General features: G+C 46.0%; 2 protein-coding genes across 2 annotated transcripts; one reads left to right on the top strand and one right to left on the bottom strand.

Annotated features, from left to right (window-relative positions):
- The first annotated feature begins 348 nt into the window (after positions 1-348).
- Positions 349-2,641, top strand: LOC129381332 (uncharacterized). The gene is made up of 2 exons (XM_055064082.2): positions 349-635; positions 2,096-2,641. The coding sequence occupies exons 1-2, from the start codon at positions 349-351 to the stop codon at positions 2,490-2,492; spliced, it is 684 nt and encodes a 227-aa protein (XP_054920057.2). The 3' UTR covers positions 2,493-2,641.
- Positions 2,642-11,236: 8,595 nt separating this feature from the next.
- Positions 11,237-15,151, bottom strand: LOC140219851 (uncharacterized). The gene is made up of 3 exons (XM_072289859.1): positions 14,986-15,151; positions 14,728-14,906; positions 11,237-11,407 (listed from the first exon to the last, which is right to left on the bottom strand). Exons 1-3 carry the CDS (start codon positions 15,149-15,151, stop codon positions 11,237-11,239), a joined length of 516 nt encoding a protein of 171 aa, XP_072145960.1.
- Positions 15,152-19,797: the final 4,646 nt, after the last annotated feature.

The following is a 19,797-nucleotide window of genomic DNA, read 5'->3' as shown; positions in this document are numbered from 1 at the left end:
GCTGGCACAAGACATTGCAGTTAGATACTCATGATGTCATACTATCATCGTGTGGTATACTTACACATCAGGTAGACCCAGTGGCGTAGCTAGGTCATCTGGCACCCGGGGCCCTTAGCTCTTCTGTCACCCCCCCCCCCCCCCCCCCGTTACTATGCAACTGGGTAGACCTATTGCCTATGTGCAGTTGCGCCTATAAGCCCACGTGAGTTGTCAAAAAAGAAAAGAAAGTGTACCAGTAATCTTGCACCCTTTAATTCATTTTGGGCATATAAATGTTCATGGCTCCAACTGTGTTAATTTTATGTGCCGCGCTTCATCTTTCAGGGAACATTTTCCATAGTACTGATGGCAGTCGTGGACAGTGAGTGCAAGTATGTACTCATTGATGTGGGCGCCGAAGGTCGGATGAGTGATGGTGGGACATTCAAGAACTCTGACTTTGGCCATGCCCTCAGTCATGGCCAACTTGACATCCCCTCGCTTGGCTGCCTACCGGGCACATCAACAAACGCTCCATATGCCTTTGTTGGGGACGAGGCTTTCCAGTTGAGGAAGGATTTCATGCGACCATTCCCAGCCAGGCACCTCAACGACAACAAACGGATCTTCAATTACAGCGTCAGCCGGGCAAGGTATGGCGTAACAGTGTTTCTCTGATTTCATTGCAACACCAGCACTGTTGGCTAGAAAACAAGTTCACATCCACCTACAGCTGGTAGCCACAACTCGGTGGTCCTTGTAAGCAAGTTTGGTAAAATGCACTTAGTCTCTGCAATGTAGAGCACTGCAGTTTAGCGTGAACATGAACACTTCAAGTAGCTATCGCACAAGTGGTTAGTGCACAGTGGTAATGCGGAAAATGTTGTGAACATTTTGTTATCAGAATTTTCCGTTCTGCATTCCGGATGTGGTTGTGCTCAAGAAACATGCTGGAAACAGTAAAATGTGAATGTGATAGCGATTTTTACGCAGGCATTGGTCGAAAGTAGAAGGCAAGTGCAACTCTATCTGTAAGAAAAGTAATAATTTGTTTATCAGGTCAATGTAAACTGCAGTTCATGTTTCCTGAAGCGTTGAATTATATTTACAATAATAGGTGGTGTCTGAATCTACAGCCCAGCAACAGCTCCCTCCACGTAACATAAACTGATCTCGAAAGCCATGCTTTTGCAGGCTGCATGCGCGAACCTTTTTTCAACCAAACCAAGCTAAGTGGTAGGATATGCCAGTAGTGCTATTATTGCAGGGCTGGCACCCATTCATGGCACAAATCGTCGATGGCATTTTGTTTCTCAGTGCTCTGGGCACTAAATTGCAAACTTGGGTGTATACAGCAGCCCTAATATGCACCACAATACATTGCATGGATCTGCCCGCTCTGCTGCTCCACTCGTTACCATGAAACTAGCGCTGCTCATTAGTGTGCACTTTCCTGCTGCATAATACGTGTACAATAAATTGCAAAAGCCAAATTACATAAGTACTGCAATTTTAAACAACTATGTGCCACTTTATAACGATCAACTAATGTACAGTAATCTCATATACCACATTCAAAGTACGAAGGGTTCATTGCCTATTCATGCTGGTTATTGCGATTTTGTATGCCAACTTAAAATTATAATTTCCATTGAAGTCGTGATCGGCAGGCTCGATTGTATCACTATAAATAATGTTCTTTTTTCTAATTTTTACCAACATCTCGCAAAATGTTCTGGCTGGTTGTCAGTCCCTTAAAACAATTTGCAACACAGGTCTTGCACAAAGTTGCCCCGTGTATGTGTTGCTGACTTGGAAATGCGTAGTTATGTTAGCTGGTGAGCTAAAGTAGTATTCCCAAGTGATCATATTTAGAAGGATCCACCAAAGAAAGCCCGAAAGGCACCACAGTGTGGGGGAGCACGCGTCTACAATTCACAATGCACTAGGCAGATGGCACTGTGTTTACAAAGAAACTTTACTTCGGACGCAAAGCTGTCATTACTTTGCCACTTGCGCTTATCCGAGTACGTGCTCATGACGTGTTTGTAAGCCCCATTGTTTGTCATATCTAATATCATTGCTCAAACTGTGTTTTGTTTCATTTCTGCAGGCGCTGTGTAGAAAATGCCTTTGGCATTACTGCTGCCAGGTGGAGAGTACTGTTGCGCACCATGAACCTGCAGCCGGAGAATGTTGATTTTGTTGTGAAAGCTGCCTGTGTGCTTCACAACTTCCTAACTATCTATAAACCCCAGGCCCACAAATTCCCAGATAGGGAAGATAGCTTTGGGAATGTTGTTGCAGGACACTGGCGGCAAAGCATGCAAAGTACAGCAGGCAACGGTTTTTTTCCTATTGGAGCAACGCACTCAAGGAACCACCATGTTGATGCAGCTGCTGCCAGGGACCTGTTCACTGCCTACTTCTGCAGCAGTGCTGGCCAGGTGCCTTGGCAGTGGCACCAAACAGGAGTGTCCAAGGAAGCAGCTCTTAACTGCACGAGATAGCAGCAGCAAAACATACTGACTGTATGTTGCGTGCTGCTGGTGGTGCATGCTGAATGGTGCATTTCATGTTCCTTCCCTGGCTATTCCGGTGCCTCCTTCGCATGTCGTTATGTCAACAGGGTGCTCCAGGTGACACCAGCAGGGTTAAAGCTCACCATTTCTCTTTTTGATGACTGATGACAGGGGTAGCATGACAAGAGCCAATGGTGTGTTCAGAGAATGAAGGGGGGGGGGGGGGAGGGCTTGCCCATTGTGCATCAGTGAACCTTTCGTGAGGCTCTGTTTTAACATTGTGTGAAACATTGGTACATGCTCAGTAGTGTGTGTAGTTTTCATGATTGTGTTCGAGTAGTATGAAACGGACCTTTAGCTTTTCTTGTGTGGGCTCCTTTTATTCATTAGCATTTCAAGAGTGTATGTGATATCAGGTGATAGAGAAATGTGCGGAATATAACCAACCCTTATATATAGCTTTCATTGATTACGAGAAAGTTTGATTCAGTCGAAACTTCAGCAGTCATGGAGGCATTATGGAATCAGGGTGTAGACGAGATGTATGTAAAGATACTGAAAGATATCTATAGCGGCTCCACAGCCACTGTAGTCCTTCATAAAGAAAGCAACAAAATTCCAACAAAGAAAGGCGTCAGGCAGGGATATACGATCTCTCCAATACTATTCACAGCGTGTTTACAGGAGGTATTCAGAGACCTGGATTGGGAAGAATTGGGGATAAGAGTTAATGGAGAATACCTTAGTAACTTGCGATTCGCTGATGATGTTGCCTTGCTTAGTAACTCAGGGGACCAATTGCAATGCATGCTCACTGACCTGGAGAGGCAAAGCAGAAGAGTGGGTCTAAAGATTAATCCGCAGAAAACTAAAGTAATGTTTAACAGTCTCGAAAGGGAACAGCAGTTTACGATATGTAGCGAGGCACTGGAAGTGGTAAGGGAATACATTTACTTGGGACAGGTAGTGACCACGGATCCGGATCATGAGACTGAAATAATCAGAAGAATAAGCATGGGCTGGGGTGCATTTGGCAGGCATTCTCAGATCATGAACAGCATGTTGCCATTACCCTCAAGAGAAACGTGTATAACAGCTGTGTCTTACCAGTACTCACCTACGGGGCACAAACCTGGAGGCTTACGAAAAGAGTTCTACTTAAATTGAGGACGCAACGAGCTATGGAAAGAACAATGATGGGTGTAATGTTAAGGGATAAGAAAGAGCAGATTGGGTGAGGGAACAAACGTGAGTTAATGACATCTGAGTTGAAATCTTGAAAAAGAAATGGACATGGGCAGGACATGTAATGAGGAGGGAAGATAAGTGGTGGTCATTAAGGGTTAAGGACTGGATTCCAAGAGAAGGGAAGTGTAGCAGGGGGCGGCAGAAAGAGATTAAGAAGTTTGCAGGGACAACATGGTCATAATTAGCACATGACCGGGGTACTTGGAGAAGTAAGGGAGAGGCCTTTGCCCTGCAGTGGGCATAGCCACGCTGATGATGATGTTCATCCTAATACGAGCAATGCTCCGCGTCGTGTGGAGCTTGCATTCACAGAACAGCACACAATCGATTTCAGGCGGACGAAATAAGCTTTTCTAGCAGTCTAATATCTCACTTTTGGTACGCTGCCTGTTCGATTGCCCTTGTGCATTACTGTACAAGTACTTTACAAAGCCCATCATGGTTTCAGTACAAGTTCTGGATACATGACTACACCCGTTTGTACGCGTGGGGCTGATCCAACAGAGTAATCAAGTATAAGGAGGCTTGTGCATGCTCTGCAACCTGACAACTATTACTTGGATAGCCTGAAGAATGCAGGAAAAAATGCTGCGAGTGCTTGCTTGCATGCGAAAGAAATGCTCCCTGCACCATACATAGGTGCCTGCCTGTTTTCGTATTTGCAAAGTCATGGCTTTCCTACATGGAATGGGCATCGCTATGGCTAATATTCATGCTACCAAACCCGCATAAAATTTGTTTTGTGTGCCTACCTTCCTGAAGTTGGGAACTAAGAGCAAGGCATATTTATACTGCATAATTAAAATTTTGTTACTTTGATACTTATACTAAATAAAACTTATTACTTTCAGTCATGCTTCTTCAAGTGCTCCTTTAAAGTTTCACATATCAATTCTTCAGAACTCTGAGCAATTATATGTGCCTTCCAAAACCAGCCTGTACAGTGCTCTAGACTCCACTTCCTTGTCCTCATCAACGAGCATCGAGTTTGACAGATTGCTTCCATTGGACTTGTGTAACAAGTATCAATTTAATGTGAGCTAGCGTTTTCACTATAACAAGCCATAAGTAGGCAGTTTCCTCGGGAGATGATGTGCTCCATAATACCACATTCTACTGAGACTGTATTCTGCTTCGCCTAGTGGCCTACTATTTGTGGCTCATCTTCAGTTTCCTCTCCCTGCAAGGTGCTTCGGTCAACTTCACTTTAAAATGCGGATAATCTATTGTTGTACATACCTGTGCGGCTACATATGCAATCTGCAACAAACTTGGCTCTGCATACACTATGCATACACATATTGCTACAGGCCTTTCAGTGTGGTCAGTTTGTATTTATTGTGTTCTGTGTGCATGTTTATTTCTATAATGTTAATCTGGACATTGATCTGCCAAAAAATATTTGCTATTTATTTTTTGAAGTTTTTATTTTTTTTCACATGAACAAAATTGCAAACTCATGCTTCGCTGTCTGTTAGTACAAAATAAACATGTACATATACGCCTTACAAGTAATATGCTTAATTGGGAGTTGTGTGGTGCACTGGTCACATCGGACACTTAAAAAACGCTATAAAGAATTACTCATTAGCTACAGAGCAAACTCCATGTTGAGCAAGCTACGAGGATGAAACTACTTCACTGCTCGAAACCAGAGCGCAAGGGGCCATTGCAGCAGGCCACCGCCCTGGTTGCCAATAATGGGATGCACGCCACTGAGCGGAACAAATTTCAGATCAACTGGAAGTTGACAACACAGTGCTACCCCACATCTCACACCAACCCTTCATTTAGAAAGGCCCACTAAATTAGTCTTCTGCCTGTGTTATTGAATGTTTTTTGTAGACGCCTGTTCAGCTTGCGGTGAACTTTTTCTACTTATAGCATTGTTTTCCACTCGTCACAGAAGCCGCTGTCAGAGTGCAGCGCAGTAATGTGAATGCAGTGATTTGTAGAGAATAGAACATGAATTCGTGAATAAATACCATTGTGAAAAAGACTACTGTTCGCTGTTTTGGCAATTAAGAGTCGCAGAGATTAAGCATGGCCGAAAATATTAGAGCCGAATGGCCTGCTCCCATGCAAGAGCCACACCCGGCTTGTGACGAGCTGAAATTATAAAAAATGTCTATGGAAGTGCCCTTGCAAGCTGGGCAGAAAATCAATGGCAAGTCCCATGCAGCACATAATCATTTTTCTAGGATGTCAGGGCATCAATACTATATCACGAGGTCTCCACATCGAGCAGCTGGTGAATTGCAAGGCAAGCTTTGACTGAATAAAGACCCATGTTTTGTAACTGGTTTCAACATATCAAGCGAGTCTTTGCCAACATTGCCAAAATGACAGCATCAGATACCAGAAACATGGCAACCTGAACGTTTGAATGGTTGTCTTTGGTTGTCCTTTGCAGACTTGTACTATAGAAGCACTGACAACGTGACAGAGTGCAAAGATGCATAATTGCTTGAAGTGTCCAGATTTATTTCAGAATACCAAACATTTTCCAAAGAAATTGTACATCATCAACACACTTCTTCAAAAGCTTCCTCCCCCGATTTCTTTGCACATGGTGACTTTTGTGTTGCTTCCCAACAAACTCATTTCCCTCACTTTCACATTTTAAGTTTGCGCCATACACAATTGCTGTAGTATATTTTATTGCACAGCACTGAACTGCATAGCCAACCATTGTTACACTTCAGAAGAAATATCAGAAAGCATACTATTAGGCACATACAATTTTATTGCGCTTGTTCAATACATATTAAAAAAGAAGGAAAGAACATTGTCAGACTAGAAAAAGATACATGATATTGCACTGAAATAAAGTACTCAAAATGACTCTACTGGTGTTCTATCAAAGAAAATTAGGCACACTCGAAAAACAAGGAAAGTAGTTTCCTTTTTTGAATGTCCCTCCACTCTGGGCTTCACCAGAAGTGATTTGCAAACAATACACTTTTGATGCAATTCATTACCCAGGGAATGTAAGCTTGGATGATCACTTTCAGTGCACACTGACTAAACAGAACCGCTTGAATCATACAATATGCCTTGTACTGTGTCACGCGAAATAGAAGGTGCTGCCAAAAAGGATAACCTGAGGATGTCACCACTGGACTCCGAACACAAAGATGCATATCAAGATTTCAGGTACAAGACATAAACTCCAAGACTAAACATGGCAAGTTTATGGAAAGGCGTGCAATTGAAAAAGAACGGTGAAGAGCATGTATCACAGATGTCACCAAATTCAACAAGAAGCGTTAAAGTTCAGCAGGCACAGGAGGCCCTCATGTCACAGTAGATTTCATGTGTATTGAAATATTCTCGTGTGCTACAAGCACTTGCACTTTCCATCTGCTCAATGCAAAGCACTCTAGACGTTACTACAGTTGCAAAGCCAACACTCCCACTTCAATACACAGTGCATAATGCAACACATTTGATAATGCATGACACTAGCCAATGGCAGCCTATCTGCCGTGCCTTTCTTGCGGTGCTGCGTACAGGTGATGCAGCAGTTGTGAAAGTTATAGCATGTACAGTCGAACCCACTTATAGCGATACCGGTTTTAATAATATGTTGGTTATAACAATGAAAAGCTGCTGCACAGTCAACTTTTGTATGTTTTCCATGGTGAAATAACCCACTTACTACAATGCTCCGCTGCTGCATTATCGGTTATAACGATGAAGTCTAACTGTTGGGTGTCCATGCCAGAAGGTATTGAAATGCGAAATCCTTGAAAAGAAAAAAAATGAAAGCGAGAAATTCGAGCTGCTGAACGATGGCCCGCTGCCCCAACAGCCGCCGTGCGCTCATTTTCTAGCCCTCTTCGTGCACCTCTCTCCCGTCGCTCTTGCACTCCTCCGAACACGAATGGGCAGCACCCAGAGCTCTAAGCCGCACCACCCTCTGATAACATGAATGGACCGCGCCAACTGCACTGCTCACAGATTGTTCGCTGGCTCCTCATTCAGTGCAGTTATGCAAAGAGTTTAATCGCTCGTGTTCGTCTTTGTTGGCTGCAGTGAAATTATTCCTGGCCACGTGGTTTCTCAGCCTTCTCTGACTTGCTGCTGAAACGGGAGATGAATGATCCGCCCACTGATCATCGACAACGCACGATGTTGCCAGTGTAAAGAAAGCACACAGCTATAGATGTGGAAACTAAGTGCTTCTAACCGATGAGGCGATCGTCGCAAAGATGCTTGCATTGTATACCGACGGCAACGACAGCAGCAAAGACTCAGTAGGGCAGGCTGCCTCAACGTTGTCTTCACAGAAAGACCGCCAGATGATGCAGTGCCTCCAGTGCTTTGTTTTCGTGAGGAACCTTTCACTGCACTATGTGGAGCACCTGGATGCCTTCATAAAGGATGCCGGCAAGGTTTGCATAAAGCATGCAAGGCTGACGGACAGAGGGTTTACTCGTACAAGCCAGTGAGAAGTACGTGGCGGGATGCTCGTGCGATCTCGCCTCAGCATTTCTTCTGGATTTGTCAAGCTGACAGGCTGCCGCGGCAACCTTCTCGCACTCTTAAAGGCCCCTTTTGGAGCCACCAAAGCGATGCCTTGGCGGAGCTCGCACATCACTTGCCACCCGTAACCCTTCTTAACAGTTATTATAGCAATGCCATTCTATAACGCCGACAGCCGTGGCTTGGTACATGAGATCGGAGCGCCCAAGAGGCAGTTAAACGAGTGAACACAATCAGCAGTCTGATGGAGGAACGTGGTGGGGTGGCGCACAGGCCTCCGCGCCATTATAGTTTTCTCACAACAGCTCTGCCATCCCCCATTTTGATTTTTTAATGCAACCCGGCTTGACAAATATCAATTATATAACAATGTAATTTTAGTGGCACTTGAGTATTGTTATAAGTGCGTTCGACTGTAGTACTAACATTCGTTTAAAAAAAAAAAGAAAAATGTTTGCAGTCACATCAACAGCTTGAGTTTGGGAAAGGCATTCCAATGCACAAGTCTTGTAATAAGCATTAGTTACTGAAACATTAATGTCCAAGTGGATTCAGTAGCACCCCATGCACATACCACATTTGTCTTGTATCAACATGAGAATAATAAGAGCTGGTCTCTTCAGTCGTGCATATGGTAGCAGGTCACTTCACACGAGTTCATTTTGAAAGTTTGGCCTGATACAAACATCGCAGCCATCCCAGCCAAGGCGGCCACATTTCATTGAAGGGGAAATGCAAAAATGCTTATGCACCATACATTGGGTGCACGTTTAACAAGCCCAGGTGGTCAAAATTAATCTGCCCCTGCCACCGCAGGCCCCATAATCACACTGTTTCAGCATGTAAAATTTTTAAGGTTAATTGAATTAAGCATCACTGCTGAATTTGTAAGGCAAGCATTCTCCTTTCAGCAAGCTGCTGGAAGAAACATAATTATGCACATCCTTCTGTGCATCACCGCCACTACCCACCACCCCTCCCGGCCAAGGAGATAGTGTATTCTCCATGCAGCATTACAATTTTCTTTGTATATTTTTTGTGTGTGAAGTGGTTGTGTTTTCAAAAGTACAAGTTAAAGGCCAATTACAATAAAAAATTATACTTTGCCCAAACAGGCTGCAATAGTACTATACAGGGTGTTTCTCTTTGGTTCACACAAACTTTATAAATATGCAGATGCCACTTAGCTGGACAGAACCAAGGTAATGTTTGCCATCGCCTGGAAATATTCAGAATATTTCTTGCATTCTGCCTAATTAGATGACTAGTCTTAATGTAATTCTTAATTAATATAAGTAGATGAAAAGTGTCAGTGAGAAAATTGTAGAGCAACATAAAAAAACAATCACATACAGATTTCTGTTGCTCAGCACATTCTAGATAAGTGTTTTTCCAAGAGTGAAAAAAGCCAGCGAATGCATGCGCAATTGCAGCGAGGCTGGCCGCTTGAGGCACTCTGCGTATGCTGCTCAGCACTGTTCTCCGAGGTCATGTCGAGGAGCAACACGTGCAGTGTCCCATGTCACTTTCAACAAGTGGTAATAGTGGCATTTTTTCCATATATAGGTCTTATTTCTACGAGATGTTGAGCATGCATCCCCTACCATTCGAAATGTCAGAATTTGTTTGCATGCAGGCTCTATATGTACGCTATATAAAACTAGGTTTCTTACGCGGTCCCAAATTTGTTGCGGTTGGCCTTTAATGCCCTATATGGGTGTGTCTGGCAAGGTACATATCGCGAATGGTTTTGCACATGAGGGCATGTACCCAGACATGGAAATTTCTATGAAGAGCGCCTCCTGTGTTTGGTTAGTACTATACAAAATGCATGTATTGCTGGACAGGCACCTTGTGTTTTGTAGAAGAAAAATCTTTTCATATTTATACCTACACGTTGACGGATTTCAAGTGCACATGCTGCATGTAAGCATAATGGAGAGTTTTAGATTAGGGGACGCAAGCGGCTTGCGTACGCAAGAGCTAGGGGTGACGGTAGTGTGCATGTGCAGACCTAGACGTAGGGGTCTGTGCATGCGCAGTACAGTCGCTCTTAGTTCTTGCTTACGCAAGCCACTTGCGTCCCCTAAACTAAAACTCTAATGTTGCAATGGGAGTGTGAAGTAATGAAATTATGAAATTATGCGAAAATTTATTACCAACTTTGTTTTCAGTTAACATCTTTCATGACTAGATTATAAATAAATAAATATTTCAGCAGGAAAAAAGTTATTAATATAATGGACTGCATTTACCTCAACTTCCCATAATACTGATGCCATGCACGTCCTTCAGTACTGTATTACTTTAGCTTGACTTCATATTTGGCTTTAGGATCCCTTTAAGCATACTGGCTGCATATTCAAAGAACTGAGACTCCCCTTCCCCGCACATTTACTAGGTAATTAAATAACGAATAAAAAATTAAAAGCCTATATTTGGCTGCAGTACAGCGAAGCTGGTTTAGTGACGGCTATTTGTTACTCCTCCTTTTTCTTCACATTGTTTTTTCCCCTTATTTAACAATTCACTATGTAATGCATTTAGCCTTTTCTTCTACATTGAAATAAACACATCAATGCAAAATTATGTTAATCCTCTGCAAATTCTTTCACTAGTTCTAGCACCTTTATTTTAAGTTCTAACTGCCTCTCTTCAGGCACACGCTCCATGTACTTCGCCAGACACAGCCCAAAATGTTCATGTTCATTGCGTGGCTCTGTTTTCTTCAGAGCTTCGCAAAGGTCGCCAAAATGTGCGTCTGTTTCACTAGTGTCGTGCTTTCTTTTGCTGCCTTTACGCTGGGGGGTAAAAGCATTTTTTTGAAAATCCCTAAGCGCAGTAGTTGGCACTGCATGCGTTTGCAGCTGGCAAAGTGGTGGCCGGGAGGGTGGTTGCAAGACTATGTCCGAGTGCACAGAGCCTTCTAGGAGAACATCTCTATGTCTTCAAATTGCATGGTGTTGTTAAGAAGCTCCTGTGCACTCGGCTGACAGCTAGCAGTTGGGCTTGCTGGCCTCACTGGCTGGCTTGCAGGGCTCGGCCGATGGCTTGCAGGCCTTGGTGCCTGGCTTGCTGGCCTCACTGCCTGGCTTCCAGTGCTCGCCGACTGGCTTCCAGGACTTACGCACTGGCTCGTTTGATATGACGTGTAATTGCCCGACGTCCTACACAAACAAAAAGGCCAAACGTATCTATCAATATGCACAAATATTTGTCTTGCAAACTCCTTCCACACTATAACGTGAAATAAAGATTTTAACGGGTATTCCAGAGTTATCTTGTATACTATTACTGCTGTTAGCATATTGTTGTGCTGTGATAGATAATGCCACCACCAACTTGTTTGCAGCACTGCTGTAATCATGAAACAGAAACCTCGAAGTCATAACCAAGTTTACAAATATGCGATTGGCCGAGGCCGTTTTAGAGCAACTTTATAGAGCAGCCAAAAGTGCGTATCGGAGCATTCAAAGGCTTATATCAGCAGAAAGAGTCGTTTTGAGAGAAACAAGACAGCTTACAAAAAGAGAAAGCCCTACTTGAGGCAAAACATAGGTGTGCACCAAAATGCATCTTATGGTACCAGCCCCCACAACTTTAGTGCGAAAATGCAGTAGCCAGACCAGGCCTTTCCAACATTTGTAATACGACCATAATTTCCATCCGCTGCCCCAACTCTTCTGTGGCTGCTCATAGGTCATATTCCCTGCATTAGCACTATTGCAATAGCATATTTCTTCAAGAAAACAAAGATGTATATCATTTTCATAACATGTCTACTGGTGCGTCTTGCATTATTCTTTTCATTGGGCACGAGCTGTGCCCTTTCTCATTTTCTCCCTCTTGATGTGGTTATGTAAGCAAGGGATAATACAAAAGTACACATTTTGCCTTTCAGCATGTTGACCTTGTCAATGCATCACACGTGTCTCAAAGCATGAAACTTTACAGTGGCAATTGTGTAGCCACAAGAGATTGCCTCAAATAACAAACTTTAAAACTTTTGCACTTTGCCATTTGGCACGTCACTAAGGGTAAAGAAGCACTGTGCTCTAGCTTCGAAAATCCTATAAGGTACCACTTCTGTATTGCAGAATAATGAAGTAAGGGCGGAACTTAATTTCAAAATGACTGAATATGCAAATAATGAAAAAGACTGTAAAACCCGAAACACTAGTTACAATTTGCAGTGTAAACATGCATGTAAAAATGTTACACATGAAATGAGGAGACAAATTAATGGCTTGGTGGCGCGTCATGAATCAGGCAAATTTGCCCTCTGCCCGTTCTGTGTGCGGCAGTGCTCGTGCTTCTTTTTTCAATTATGAATACTGACTTGTTCAAGCTAATCACATGTTATCTAGAATAACAGATGCCTTGTCTTTGTTTCAGCAAGCCTAGCCTGCCCACTTTGCACCGATATGTTTGGTCTTTTCACATCATTCACCTAAATCGCAATCACAGTTTCTACTTCCTGCTGGAGGAAGTACATGATGGACTATGTTATCGCTTGTGGTAGTTAAGGCACCTCGACCTGAAGAGATTAGTTTCATTTTCAAAAGTAGCATGCAGCAACTTCCATACAGCAAGTGAGCGCATAGAGTTCATTGTAGTAAGTGGGGTATGTCAAAGCACCATAAAGTTACCTGCAGCTTTGCATGACCGGACTGCTGATTATAAGCAATGTGGTCATGTTACTGCAACTGAAATACTATTGCACTCGATGTAAGCTACGTGAGAATGCATGGCAAAGCGCTCGCACATTGCAGGTTGCAATAAATGTGAGAGTACATCACAAGATGTGCCCACAACTAACTTCTCGATGTGTGCCGTTCAGTTTTCATCTCCAGATAACCACTTCAGAAGCCCGAATTGCAGAAGTAGGACACTTGTATTCGGTATGATGTACTCAAGGAAGGTAACTGTGACGCAAAAGTAGCGCAAGGACAGAGAAAAATCGTCCTTGCATTTTACAATAAAAGTGAGCCAGGAACAGCACATTAACATGTGTCTGCAAAGGATAGCATTGCTCAAATCTTTGCACACCTGTGTGCATATTCAACATCAGCTATGTCAGTTATCAATGCTTGTACTTCAAAAAATGCACACGCTGCACTATACGTGGTTAAAAAGAAACCACACTTTGTAAATAAATAGCCCGCCAACATGCACAGGGAGTGCGCTGCAGCTGCTGAGCACACATAGTGGCAGGCTTAGACAACAAACTGCCATTTACCGCGTTTCACTCTGCCTGTTACTTGACGCGCTGTAGCTGCTGAACTGAGCACGTGCCTAAGCTGTTTGTCGGATTAGTGCCCAAGTGACAATGAAAGAGCTTGAAGAACATTGCGTATGTGACTGAAATTTTGCTACAAACTTGGGAGAACGTTCACACAGACATTACATTGAATAGCCAAGCAAAAGGCGGGAACTGGATGAGTAGCATTCAGTGCTACGAGTTGTTTAAGCGGCTTGAACACAGCAGAATGTCAGTCGGTGATCATCCCAAGTCTGGACAACCTTCCACATCAACAGACGATGACCATGTCGAGGGAGTTAGTGCTGTGATTTGTGCAAATTGTCGTTTAACTGTTCTATAAGTAGCTGACAAGTGGGCATCAGTGCAGGGTCATGCCATCAAATTTTGAGCGACAAACTTGAGATGCGTCGTGTCATTGCAAAATTCGTGCCGCATTTGTTGACTGATGACAAGAAACAGACTTGTGTTGAAATTGGCCAGGAACTGCTTGCCACTCCCTATGAAAGCTTCCTTAAGAATGTAATAAAAGGTGTACATTAAAACGAAGGTGCAGTCGCAGTGAGTGAGCAAAGGGTCTCCTTATCAAAAATTAAAAAAAAACAGGCATGAGTCAGCCAAACAGCAAGGTGATGTTGGTTGTGTTTTTGACTACAGAGGAATTGTACATCAGGAAATTGTACCATGGGGTCACATGGTAAACAAGGAAGTCTGGCACATTTGAGGGTTGCTGTGCACAGTCCTGAATTGTGGGAAAACCAGACTTGCATATAGCATCGTGATAATGCACCGGCCCACACGTTGCTCCTTGTCTGTAGCTATCCAGCAAAACGTCACACTCCTGTTGTGCCCCATGCACCGTATTCTACAGACCTAGCCCCAGCTGACTTTTTCCTGTCTCCCAAACTGCAAACTATGTTTAAAAGGCATTGTTTCCAAACCACATAGGACATTCTACACAATGTGACAACAGACTTGCACTCCATCCTAGAAGTCGTTCCAGGAGGCTTTCCAAAAAATGGAAGAAACGATGGGAACAGTGTATTGCCAGTAGAGGGGCTACTTTGAGGGGGACAGTGCTTAAGATGTTGTGAGATAAGCAGTAAAGCCGCTATAGCAAAGTTTCGGGTTTAGAACACATTTCATACAATAAAGGTATCCAAACACAGAACTACAGCTGTGTGTGCAAATGACTTTAGAAAATTTTGGCAAAATTAACACTTACACCCTTGTCTGCATTGTGTCCTTCAAGAACAGCAGCGCGTCAAAAAAGGGCCATGAACTCTCCAACGATTCTGCATCTTCTTGACTGGCGCCACTTCTGAGCTGATCCTTGTGGGCAAAGAAGAGGCGGCGAAACTTGTCCCGTAGCGACTTCCATCGTTTCTGGACAAGTTCAACGCCTTCTGCGCAAATGACAATCAGAAGAATGTATAGTAACAGTGCTGACATAAGCAAAGCATCAAAATCCGCCAGTCAACTCACCTTCAATGCCCACACCAACGGGCATGACGGCGGCCGCTACTTCACGCCACAGGGCTGCTTTCACAAATTTGTTCTTGTGCTCTCGGTGCCGGGCCATCCATAAAGCTGGCCGCTGCTCAACAGCAGCGATCAGCAACTCAGTGTCGGCGATCGGAATTCCGGCCATGCTTCTCGGACACACACAACGAACTACACGTGAGCAGCAAGCACGGAAACAGCAGACAGCATGACCAGTAGCAATCGATCAGGAAGTGTCGTCGTGTACGATGGAGGCTTCCGGTGAGGTTGCGCCTTCCGTGCAGTTTCGCAAGGCCGAAACCGTCGATATGTTTGCCGGCCACTGTTTGCCGGTTATCGCCGGCCACTGGTTTCTATACGTGCTACCCCGCCGTTAGCGGATTTATTCTTCATGTACTGTTTTTCACGGATATCTCTGGTTCAGTTCTCGCGCACATGCAATTGATGCCTGAAAGCTGAGCAAAGTTCACACGCAGCTGTATCGAAGGGCAACTTGTCGATCGCGTGGCATCACACGCGAATCATTTGTCCTGAAATTTAAAGACCGTCGTAAAATGCACAAATTGGGAAAAAAAAACACACACACACAACGCATGTGGTCATATATTCCTGAGATGTGACGGAGAGTGCGACGGCTGCCTTCGTCAACGGTGACGACGGATTCCGGTCTTGACAGCAAGCACACCGAGGTTCACCGCGCAAACTACATTTCAAATCGTTGTAATGCAACCTTGCTACTAAATTCACTTCCTTCAACAGAGTTTCTTAGCTGGCCTCGTTCACTCGCCAGTTACGAACTCGATGGACCCGCTAGGCCTACGCGTAATGTAAACAACATCGGCGATAGGCGAGAGCTGATTATCCAGACTTCGGAACTCGTAAACATGTTTTGAGCACAACAAAATACACACACAACAAGCACGGACGTTGCGGTAATCGTGATTCGGTTGGCTGTTTTAGCAGACGATCGCACTGAGCCCGGCGGAACCCAGTGGGCAGGTTGGATTAGTCGGCGTCGTTCGAAGTCGCTTCGGATCCACGTCGCACTGCCACAACCCACGGTCGTCGGTCGGTTGATCGTGTCGTTATCGGCCTACTATTACAACACTGTCTTTCAGGAACACTGTCGCGCGCGTCGTGCGTCCAAAAAACTCGGCCGATCGTTGGTGCCGGCGTCTCCGCACGGTCGGCCATTACAGGCCTAGCAGCCGGAGGTTCCGGATTGGTTGACGCCTGCGAGGCGTCGCAGCCTCCCATTGGTGCACGCCGGCGCAGCTTCGCCGCGCGCCGGCAAACTTCTAGCATCGGCAGAAGACATAATCGCTGCGCGACGTTCCGCTTCACCGAGTTCCCAACCGACGCGTTGACGCATTTGACCCTTCGGCGCGCGCCGAAGCTTTCCAGCGCGTGCCAGTGGTTGGGGCATAACGCGGTGTGCCGTCATACCAAACGGCGGCGGATGAAAGGCGCGGCGCTGCGCAGCGGCGCAACACCTGTGGGTCGGTGCTACTACTGGGCATGCGCAGTAGTGACTAGGGAGCGAGAGAGAAATATCCACGGCGAGGCGCGCGTTGTGACGTCATGTGCCTCCTCGCAGCATCGCCACGGCGAATTCGCAAGTTCGCGGCTAGTAAAGCTATTGCTTTAAAAGCGGCCGCAGCGGCGCGCCCAAGCTCACGCTTCAGAGGCTTTGTAGTCCGTCGAAGCCTCCACAGCGCCAATCCCAAGAGGCGCACCTCGCGGCTACATTCGCATATCGCCGGCGCGCAAGGAGGAAGCGCGGAAACATGCGCGCTTGCAGCCTCGGAGGGAAGCGCGTGCGTGCAGGCATCACTCCCCACACCAGGGATGCGCAGCTAGAAGAGGGCCGGTTCGGCACGCGCTCGCGCGCGCCGCAATATTTTGTCGGCGAGTGTACGTGCCGCAACCCAGGGGTGCGATTTCGTAGGAATTCTATTACTTTCTTTATGCCTTTTGCCGCCATCACCGCGCATCAATTGGTCGAAAATGACCGGGCCGCGCCCATTTTGTCTGTCAATCACGCGACGTGAGGAACCCGTGAAAACCAGAAACGTCAGTGACGTTGACGCACTCATTATGCGGGGCATAAGACATATTTTTGGCACGGCCAGAGGCAGGGTCGTTTCCAAAGCAATAAAAATGGCTGCCACCTCATCACTATAATAATATTTGGGGTTTTACGTGCCAAAACCACTTCCTGATTATGAGGCACGCCGTAGTGGAGGACTCCGGAAATTTTGACCACCTGGGGTTCTTTAACGTGCACCTAAATCTAAGCACACGGGTGTTTTCGCATTTCGCCCCCATCGAAATGCGGCCGCCGTGGCCGGGATTCGATCCCGCGACCTTGTGCTCAGCAGCCCAACACCATAGCCACTGAGCAACCACGGCGGGTGCCTCATCACTATGGCCGTGACTCTTCGCCGTCGCCGACGAGAACACGGAGAGCCAGATGACGCGTTTGACATGCCGGATGACCATTTTCGACGGCATTTTCGCCTCGAAGGGAACGGTGCGGTTGTTGTGCGAGAAACTGGCGGGGAAACTAGAGGCGGAGCGACCGACGGGACTGTCGGTGGAGCGGAAGGTGTTGTGTGCGCTGCGCTTCTTTGCCACCGGGAGCATCCAAGCGTCCGTTGGGAGCGAGGAGACGATCCGTGTGTCGCAGTCGACGGTCAGCGAGTGCGTGCGAAGGGTGGCAGAGGCTATCGTGAACGCAGGGACCCGCAACAAGTGGGTCCATTTTCCGTAGACAGCCTAGGAAAAGGCAGCGGTGAAGGAGGGTTTCCTTGGCGCGGTTCTATCCCCGGCGTCGTCGGATGCGTCGACGGCAGCCTCATAGCCATTGTCGCACGCAAGGGTGAGCGCAAGTCTGCATTCATGTGCCGCAAGGGATACCACGCCCTCAACTGCATGTTCGTAAGTAAACCTCACGTTTTCTGGTGCTGATCCTATTTGACAGTTACGTTGCTCTTGTCAACGGGCACTTTCTGTGTCTACGTTTTACCTCAGATCTGCGACGCCGACATGAAGATCTTGGCTGTGGACCCTCTGCGACCAGGGACGCTCCACGACGCTTTCGTCTAGCGGAAGACATGGCTGCGCCGGCGGTTCTAAGCGGGGTGCATCGTGAATCCTGGGGAATAACTTCACGGTGAGACAAGAAATTTTTTTTTGGTGCAGTCAAGCTTCAGCAGCGCAGAACGCCATGTCCGCTGCAACCCAAACTTTTAACCAAATTACAAGTCGGGAGTAAAAAATGAAGACATTGACGCAGTGCCTGCCAGAAGCAGAAATGAACACACATTAGTGCTACCCCTACCGTCATTGATAGCACCAACAAGTCTTGATTTCTGCTTGTGGCAGGCACCGAGTAGTGCACTTGCAGATTAGTTAACAATTTGTGTCGGGTATGGACATGCTCAACTCATGCTTTTACTTGGGACTCACAACCTCTGAAGTCTGCCTTTGTTGAATGATGCTGTAGCTTTCTTCAGTTGACAACTTACCTCTCGTCAGAGGAGTACTCAATGTACTATTTCCATCTTCGTGCAGGTGACAGTGGCTACCTCTTGGAGCCGTGGCTCCTGACCTCAGTTCCCGGCCATCCTCCAGTGCAGACAACCGAAGGGCAGTACAACACAGCACATAGCGCCAGGCGTTCCATAGTGGAGAAGTGCATTGGGCTCCTAAAGAGCCATTTCCGCTGTCCAGCAATATCGCACCTCCTCTACGAGCAGGAGCATGCAGCCAACATTGTCGCGGCATGTGCTGTGTTGCACAACCTTCGCCTTTCTGAAGGCGACATAGAATCGGGCAATGACAGCCATGACCGTAGCAGAAGTTGTGAGCTCTATGGTAACGGCGACCCCATTCCGCATGGTCTGCCCCGAAACACGGGGTCTAGAATGAATTATTTGAGAGGGCGGGCAGTTCGTGACACTGTGAGTGGCATGTTTGGCAGAACCCGTGCGCAGCACATGCGTTACGTGAAGGTGTGCGGCGGCAGCTGCGACGTCAACAGCAGCGTCAGCATCACTAGGTGCATGCACACAGTTGTAACGTAACACACGCCAAATAATTGCATTACTGGCCGTGGTTGCTCAGTGGCTATGGTGTTTGGCTGCTGAGCACAAGGTCGCGGGATCGAATCCCGGCCACGGCGGCCGCATTTCGATGGGGGCGAAATGCGAAAACACCCGTGTACTAGATTTAGGTGCACGTTAAAGAACCCCAGGTGGTCAAAATTTCCGGAGTCCCCCCACTACGGCGTGCCTCATAATCAGAAAGTGGTTTTGGCACGTTAAACCCCATAATTTTTAAATAATTGCATTGTGCTTTTCATGCTGTGAAATTGCACTCATTTCCCATGCTAAGTTATAGTTGATGTCTACGTAATGCAAAGCATTCATGATTTGTTGAGAAAAGTTTTGTAGTGAAGGGTTATGTAAAGCCTGCATTTATACTAAGTGAAACAGTACGTTTAGTGGTGACATATAAGATTGAAAGCAAGCCAAAAATAAGTGCGTTTTCAAAGTGTCTTGCATGTGGCCTACAGTTCTCATTTTCTTTCTTACTCGTGTCGGTGAGATTTCTCTTGTCGCCTTACGCATTGATGGACATAAGCGCCTGTCTCCTCGCTTTCTAGTCGCGCAGAGACGCCCACAAAAGCCAAAATGTACAGTGCACGTCACAGCTTCCGCTCTATTAACGTGCTGTTACACGCGCACCTTCTAGGTCCTCCACCATTTTATCTCGCCACAACCGCAAAGT

This window comes from Dermacentor andersoni, chromosome 1 (assembly GCF_023375885.2).
Source record: "Dermacentor andersoni chromosome 1, qqDerAnde1_hic_scaffold, whole genome shotgun sequence".
Taxonomy (NCBI): domain Eukaryota; kingdom Metazoa; phylum Arthropoda; class Arachnida; order Ixodida; family Ixodidae; genus Dermacentor; species Dermacentor andersoni.
The sequence above is the reverse complement of the archived record's forward strand: the minus strand, read 5'-3'. Positions and strand labels throughout refer to the sequence as shown.

Bases quoted from the DNA above. Each gene is read 5' to 3' on its own strand.
- LOC129381332 (XM_055064082.2), top strand. From the start codon at position 349: ATGGCAGTCGTGGACAGTGAGTGCAAGTATGTACTCATTGATGTGGGC. The intron at 636-2,095 runs GTATGGCGTAAC...TCATTTCTGCAG, and splicing joins TACAGCGTCAGCCGGGCAAG to GCGCTGTGTAGAAAATGCCT.
- LOC140219851 (XM_072289859.1), bottom strand. From the start codon at position 15,151: ATGGCCGGAATTCCGATCGCCGACACTGAGTTGCTGATCGCTGCTGTT. The intron at 14,907-14,985 runs GTGAGTTGACTG...TCATTTGCGCAG, and splicing joins CGTTGGTGTGGGCATTGAAG to AAGGCGTTGAACTTGTCCAG. The intron at 11,408-14,727 runs GTGTAAGTGTTA...TTGTTTGTGTAG, and splicing joins AGGACACAATGCAGACAAGG to GACGTCGGGCAATTACACGT.